Source organism: Macrosteles quadrilineatus, unplaced genomic scaffold, assembly GCF_028750875.1.
Source record: "Macrosteles quadrilineatus isolate MER2022 unplaced genomic scaffold, UCM_ALF_1.0 Scaffold_3__2_contigs__length_128488019, whole genome shotgun sequence".
Lineage (NCBI taxonomy): Eukaryota > Metazoa > Arthropoda > Insecta > Hemiptera > Cicadellidae > Macrosteles > Macrosteles quadrilineatus.
The window spans coordinates 115,841,409-115,849,932 of NW_026542596.1; the positions used below are offsets into that span (position 1 = coordinate 115,841,409).

The following is an 8,524-nucleotide window of genomic DNA, read 5'->3' on the forward strand; positions in this document are numbered from 1 at the left end:
GTAATTTTTTATTGCACAATTCAAAATATGCATTTTGTTCAGAATTTATTCCTCTACATAGACATATCATAATTTACACAAAATAATTATTTTTATAGATTTACTAGCAATAATACGGAAAAATTGGAAAACGTCAAATTCTTCAACTACACGTTGATAAATCCACAAATGCCCTCTACTAATATATCAATATGATAAAAACATAATTTTTTTTGAAGTCAATAATATCATTCTATATAAGAATAACTAAATAAGATAAGTAATAGAATATTTGGTTTTCACAAAAGCAAAAATGTAAACAAAACAACTGATCAGCTGTTATAGCCCACAAAACTTCACTGACTTTTTATCCTATTTTGGATCACACATGTATAAATATTTATGCAAAATAATGCATAAATATTTTGCCTAATACAAAATAATAAACTAAAACGAACATTACAATGTAACATTAGGGATAAACCCACACTTCGTCTTTGTTATCGGACAAAAACTCACGACGACGCCGCCATTTTAGGTTAGACGATGACAAGTGTTCTGTTCCTTTAGCTTTGAAAAATCAAAAGCTTCTATTTGTGTGACCAGCCTAACAACATTGAATTCTACTGTCCTTCGTCTACAAGAGAGTATATAAAACAACGTTTTTGTACTTTTCACATTGTATATATATGTGATTTAGAAATCGACATTTTATGTCGATCCGCCACATGAACAATACGTAAAAATAGGCTATTTACAAAAATTGTTTATCAGCTGTTGGAATGTATTATGCCGTTATACTTTATACAGAATACAAGATTTCTTCATGCTTGTTGCAGTGGTACCACTTGCTTTTGTCTGAGACAAAAATTACGTCTGCTATTTATTTTTGAAATGACTCATCATTTACGATTGCGCAACAAAACATGGCGTTCGCGAGTTCGCGCGTATTTTTCGTTTAAATGTAACTAATTATAAGATCGATATATTTATGTTATAAGGTTCATTCTTATAATAAAATGAAACTACGGAATCTTATCTTTCCATTGGTATAAGAGTTATGTCATTTCACCGACTTTAAATGTGCTTAACATGCAACTGAAAAAACCATTACATAAATCGAGATATTCTGTCGCCCGCCACTCCAGCGGCACATTTTGAAATCGACATTTTCTGTCGATCTGCCACTCCTAGGGTTAAAAAAAAAACTTAATACTAAATAATGAATGAAATGAAATGAAATATTACAGCTATGAGTGAGATTGACAGTCAAAGTTAGTTTTGAAACCACTTACTGACCACCCAAGTACAACTAAAACTCCCCCCCCCCCCCCCCAAGGTAAAACTAGTTGTATCCGTCTCAATTCTTTTTTATTATAATGCAAAAAGAGTAATAAGCCGTTACGGGTTTAACACTGAAATCTGAGTTACTTTGTTACTTACTAAGATTAGGCTATGTGTTTCTTTAGTTAGGACAATTTCTTTAAAGCACATCAATGACAGCTGGGTTAAGTTTTGAGCCGTAAAAAAGCTTCAGACTAGTTTGAACGCATCTATCTATCTCTATGAATAAGTTAAATACGTTATTTTAGGAACAACTGCACACGCCGATGCCACAAAGGCTTTGTACACGATGCGACCGGAGTGGACGGAGGAGGAAGTGAAAGCTAAGGTTGCCAACAGCATCCTCGGCTACAACCAGTCTCTTACCAGTGAAGTGTTCAAACGTTACAACACCTCCTGGACCAGCCTGGCTGCCATCGTCTCAGAGATACGAACTATCTGTCCTCTCCTAAACCTGGCCAGCCAGCTGCCATCCACACCCTTCTATGTTGTCACTGAGGTATGTCTGGTTAATCTTTGTAGAGTGGGGAAAACCTTCTTGCTATCCTTGATGTTCAACCACAATAATTATCTAAAAGACGTAATCCCTTAGTTTTGTTATATAATAAAATATTTCTTATTTTAGTGTGTTTTTAAGTATGAACATACTGATGAAGGAAATACTTATTCTGTTTTATCAATTCAATTCATTTCAAAGAATCTAATTTGTTTGTAGCATCGAATACATACATGAATAATGTCAAATGCCAATACCGGTATTGAAAAATGTTAAACAAAGGTATCTTAGGATAAAGAAGGTAAAAACTAACATTACTTCCTATAACTAAATAACTTCTTGATCAGCATTGTACGTGTTATTAAATTTATGGAAAGTAAATAAAGATACGTCTTATAATACTTAAAACATATTTTTACGCTTATACTGTTACTCTCAAGACGGTAAATATACAAAAGATGGTAAGTGGTGATCGATTTCGACTGGACACTCCAATCATCATCAGACCCAATAGGCGAATGCAACTATTCGTATAACTCGCCAAAAAAATAAATTGTTTTTTAATTTTGATTTTTTTAGACATCTGTTATGCTTTTTGGAATTTTGTTCAACATGTTCATAAATTGTTTATTGTCGGGACCACGTAAGTTTGCAGTTGGTGGCAGCCAATCACAAGACAAGGCTAGTGCGACGTTGCCACATCGCCCGTTGACAACACTAATTAATTAAAATATACTAAGCAATATATTAAAATCAGCTGGTATTAACAAATTTGGCAACACCGCACGGTTCTCATTGGTTCATTCAAAACCATATGGTAAATAGGCTCCTCCCTCAACTGCAAACTTACGTGGTCCCGACAATAGTTTATTATCACAAAAATGAAATGATGAAATTATCACTTTTCACACCTGGTTATTTCATTTATAGGGATGTTGTAGCATGCATGTTTCATACAAAATAGCTCAATCAAACCTCTGCTGGAAGATTTTTAATTAATATAACCGCTGACTACAAGTATCAAATACAAAATGTATGATCACTTTGCATATTTTAGACTTTTGTTTCACTTAAATTTAAATCATTCATTTGAGAACCTTCCCTATCATGTATCTGAAAGATTAGTAAATGATTACATTTACATAACACTCTTGAGTTTGCAGCATTAGAGTAGATCGTATCAAAGTTGGGTGAAGAGATTAAAACTGATTGATTGTCTCAAGGTGAATCGGCCTGACTCTGTTGGTTTGTAAATCCTGTTGTCTACTTCAGGGCCTGTTAAACTGTAGCAACCTGGTAAACTTTAGCAGACTTTTTACAAGCTCTGCGTGAGACAAGCATCTGACCTTAGTAGAATTAATATGATATAGACTACCTGTTACAACTCTCCTGTGTTGTGTGTCATATTAAACAATTCTTTTTGTTTTTGTTTTCTACAGTGATATATACTCAGGGCCGGATTTACGACTAAGCCAACTAGGTACTGGCCTAGAAATTATGCCTGATATAGGTCTTATTATAATGATTTGTAGAAAAGTAAATTTAACCAATTTACTTGTACAAGTCTCGGGGGATTAAAACGATGAAAACGAGATATAATTTGGACGTGATAATTATTTGTTAAGCGAACGGAGAAATCGTAATTTCGAAACTAGTTAATTAAAATAAAATAAACGATCGCCACCGCTAGTCACTGGCAGGCAGGAACTGGCGGGTCAAGACTCAAGTTACGATATTAAATTTAGGTTATGTTTTTAGGAAAAAGCATTTAGCTTGGATTAAATAAATATATAGGATGGAGAGGACACAGCTAACTCTACTATTTGTGTAGTGTCAGTTGGACAACCTGTCAGACATTTTGAATTCAAACTGTGTCATCCTATTTTAAACTGTTGTTCTTGTAACTACCATCTAGGCCTACTTCTGAAGAAGCCTCTGAAAGAGGCGAAATATTAAGTATTATTATGTGTGTGATTTTATGTGTTCTTTGACTCATCTGCAACCTTTCATCAGGTGAGTTAGATATTAAATTTAGATAATTCGAATCGGTAATTTAAGAAAACGAAAAGGTATAATAAGTTAAGTATGCGTAAGATAAAACAGAAAGAACGTAAAACGTAAAAATGGGCCTAACTAATATGGTAGCTAACCTTCGTAATAATATCGTAGTGTCGTTTCGTTGTATTCGTAGCCCGTGCGAGCTAGTTGGTGGTCAAACAGCGAATAATCTTGTCCGGCTCAAATCATGATTTCCTCGGTCGAGGCTTAATCGCTCTGGTGGTGAGTTTGAGAACTAGCCAACAGCTGATCGGAAATTCACCTGTTGAGCCGGTCTAGTTGTCGTCGTCGTCTGTCGTTGGTCAACAAACACCGTTTCGAGGTTAAGTGATGTTGTAATCGGCGTTAAATATTCGTAAAATCGGTCGTTTTAACTTTATTATGTGAAACGAAGTGCTATTATGAATAAATATATCGTTGTGGGTGTGTTTGTGTACTTCACTGTTATTAAAAGTAGGCCTACGTTCTTTGGCCCATAGCCCAAGCTATGGCCAACACATAGGCCTAGGAGTAGGATGTTGTGGATAAAAATCGGGTAAGTTATGGTGTCTGTTGACTAGCAATATGTTTTTTACCCCCCTTAAAATTTGGTACCTCACAGAACTAACTTAGGGGCGAAAAGATAATTGTTCCTAGGGGCGCCAAAATGCTAAATCCGGCCCCGAATATACTCGCAGATTTCAGGTTGCTACAGGTGTATATCTGCACTTCCTCCCTCCACATCAACCATATAATTATGTATTCTTCAGCTAGGGGAATTAGGTGTGTGTGCATTTGACCAAGTCTGACAACAAACCAAAACTGTACAATTACTAATCAACACGCTGACACACCTTACGATTGCTTATTTAGCAAATTTCACTTCGCTTGAGTGAACAGTCTACAGATTGAATACTAAGATGATACCGCATCTCTGTATTTTCTTCGTTCTAGAAATTATTAAAAGAAAACCATCATTTGTGAATTTTTACAGCCTCGAGGTGAACATAGAGTTGCTGATGTGAATGCTGATGTCGATGCCATCTTGGAGCGTTACAATCCTAAAACTCCTGAACAACGACGGTACGTCTCGGCGATACAACAGATTTTCTACCGATTCGTCTCGCTCGGAAAGTTTGATCACCATCCGTCCGACGCTTCCAACAACAAGATCCTTCTGATTGGTCAAGACGCTCTGCCGAATCTTGGATATCCAAACTGCGACTTCTGGTTTGCAAAAGACATTGTGCCTCGATTTGCCCGAATCGACTAGATGAAAGGTTTCAAAATAGCCTGAATCGTTTGAATATTAAGTTGTAAATACTTTTGCAAATTGGATGAAGAAATTCATTGTTTTGCTTATTTGGGGAATAATTTGTTCTGATAAGTTTTACTTTTGAAGATATTAATGAAAGAATTAATGTGTTATGTTTTTACAATGTATCATTAAAATCTACACCACAATATTGCTTGTACAGTATAAATTATTTATTGTTTTTTTAAACATATGAGGATGTTGAGTATTGTATCAATGGCATTCAGGTTTTTCCATTTTAAAACTTGGAAATGATTACATTTTACATGTAAAGAAAAAAATTTTGTTTACCAGGGAATTTTCTACGGAAAAGTGAGGTGTTGGTGTGAACTGACAAGATTTAAGACCACGACCTTCACATAGTAGCTCAATTTGTTGCCCTTGATAACATTTTCAGGGTTTAAGAAATTAAACCCTGATAACATTCTTGTATGTTTCTAAAACAAACTATACTTTTATTATGTATATAGGGTATGTTGTGTAATAACTTTAGAGGTAATTATTTATTTTAGACGTAAGCGATGACTGTTTAATTTTTGTATTATAATCACGCGTAATCGTTTTCACCTTATCCCTACTTCCTTTCACAAAAACGGGCCACCAATATTTACATAACATGTTATTTAAGGAATATTCATTCTTAGCAATATCATTTTAGCAAGAGCTACAATTTATATCCAATGAACAGCTTTAATGTTTGTAAAATATTGCTAACACTTTTTTTTATTGGGCGTTAATATTTTGTGAATGTTTGCTAAATCCACAATAATATGCTCAGTAGTAGCTTTATGTATATATGATATTGATAAACGAATTTATGTCATTTAATTGAGTTCCTTCATTGATTTTACTGAAAGATTCTTAACTATTTTTTTAAGAAAATTTCAAGAACGGTTATACTTTTTTTGTTGACAACATAGTGATTTTTTGAACAAAATTTCAAATAACACTTTGTTATTTATTTCAACATACAGTCTGGTTGTTTACACATTGGTTGTATGCAACCATGACCAAGTATGGTGTTTCCGTCAGTATACCAATTATCTTCTAATTCCTAACTTTTGGTTGTAGATGTATCAAATCCTTATGCATGCTGATTATTTTTGTATTTACAACTCTCTAACAATTCAATCAATTCAAGTCAATTTTAAGATGATGAATAAACATTCTAGTAATGGGTGAATTCCAACAGTTTGTTCAACTGAATGTGAATGAATCTTGCAACGACTCAAATGAATCATGAATCAGTTTCTAAAGAGCTAATTCGTAACAAAAGTCATATGAGCTTCAAATACATAACAGGTTAAATTATCAAGTAACTCTAAGTAAGGTTTCATTACGATATTCACAAGTGTAAATACTGGAACTGATAGCTGTGAACAAAAGAAACTGATCATTGTAGCAACAAATCTTGTTTTGGGTGAGAAACAATTGTGGTAACTCCAAGCCTGTGTGTCCTCCACTTGGATAACGGTTTCTATAGTTACGAATAGGGTTTCAGCATATAGAGTTTTCAATTACAGAAGAAGTCCTTCTCGTATGAGGAACCAATTTTTTTAGATCGGTGATCCTACAGCTAGGTGTGTTCCAAATCAACAGGTCATGGCATTACCACATTGCTAAGAACTGTTGGTGTTAAGCGGGATTTGGATTTCACCCAATGTCTTTTGAAATGGTCCTGACTAATGAAACAGCTGTTCTTAGTCGGTAAACTACACATATCATCTCACTCTGTTCTAAACTCATCCTTCACTCATATTTTGGTTAAAATACCCACCTAGGTAACATCAACATCCCCATATCAATAATTGATGATGTATGATGTAGCACGCACACATACAGCAACCATTTGAATGGCTACAGAGTCTTGTCAATATTTAATTCTTTGAATGTCGACCCACTGAGATGATTTAGTTTGCTCATTGCTATAATGGTAATATTTCTCTTCAATTGTTTAGTTCCTACAACACTAATCTACGTAATATTTATTCAGAAAGATGAAGGCCAAATTCTAAGTCGGTCAAATGTGATAAAGTAGTAAGGAATTTTGCATTTTTATACAAAAATATTTATAGATCTCTATAAAATTAGCCACAGGACATTTTATAAGTCTAGAATTATTTTTAGAGTTAGTAAATAAATAATAACGACTGCCTGAATCAGGACTGATCTCAAACATATTAAATAAGTGCAAATGTTTTCTAGGATTTAATGTTCCTTTTGTAATAGTTAAAAACAAAATTATGTTTTTAAAAGTGAGTATAGATAGAGTATGGAAAGTAATATTTCTCTAGTGTATAACATTTTCCAGAAAGAGGACAAAGTTTAATATAAATAAAAATCTTCATGGAATCTTTGAATCAAATTAAGGTAACTCTTAAGTGTATAAGAATGAGGAGGGAATGCACAAATAAATACTATACCTCACTCAATACAATTGAGCTTATACTTTCCTTTTATTAATTAACACCTTTGTATCCTCTAGATTACCTTTTAGATTTGTATTGCAATTTAATTGTGTGCTGTAGATTTAACATTGATGACCCAAATTATGATACCAATTTTTCTACAGTAGAACCCCCCATACCGACCTTGGAATAACCAACTCCTCAAGATATCCGATCATCTGGGCCAACGCCAAGCGCGATCCGTTGACTGAAAGTGGATGTTACCGGAATCGCGGCATACGATTACCGAAGTCGCAGAGTACAAGTTACGCTCAAGGATTTTGGGTCACGGGAGAAAATGACTGATGTCTTGGAAACTGCAGGTTATGCTCCCCCCGAAATCCGACTATGGCTCGGTCCCGTCATGGTCAGATATGAAGGGTTCACTGTAATAAAATCAAAACCGATATTGAAGTATGAGATAATAATAATTGTTAGTTGAGATGTAAAATATAAATGGTTAAATTAATCTAGAATTTGTTGGGGAAAATTTTGTAAAGTAACACAGTGAAATCCAACCCCAAGTCTTTCACAAACCAAAACTTTTTACTTAAAGTGTTACAGTATAATTTTTATCATGTCTAATAGTTGACAGGTAAATTTGTCCATCAGTGTAGCTTTTGTATTGTGCTTTTGTAAAGCCTGATATTTTTGTTAAGCCAGAATGTTATTTTCTAAATATTTATATACATACATTTCTTGTCTATTGATGTGTTTTGATAAACATTTTGAGTGTAATTATATTGTACGTAGCAATAAAAATTTAACTGATATACATTTTGGTTTACTTTATTCCATTTACTTCCACTTCCATCTTTTATTTCATTTCCATTTTATCAATTTTAATTGAAACTAATTAAATACAAACTAAAAATTCCTCTTTCTAGATTTGAGTTTTCTTGAAAG

General features: G+C 33.8%; 1 protein-coding gene across 1 annotated transcript in view; it reads left to right on the forward strand.

Moving 5' to 3' along the window:
- The window catches only part of LOC128990428 (neurotactin-like), a 78,628-nt gene extending 70,239 nt beyond the window's left edge, over positions 1–8,389 (forward strand). The window contains exons 12-13 of the mRNA XM_054412789.1: positions 1,572–1,822; positions 4,851–8,389. Coding sequence (XP_054268764.1) covers positions 1,572–1,822; positions 4,851–5,129 — 530 coding nt within the window. The 3' untranslated portion in view covers positions 5,130–8,389. The remainder of the gene's footprint in view (positions 1–1,571; positions 1,823–4,850) is intronic.
- The last annotated feature ends 135 nt before the right edge of the window (positions 8,390–8,524 follow it).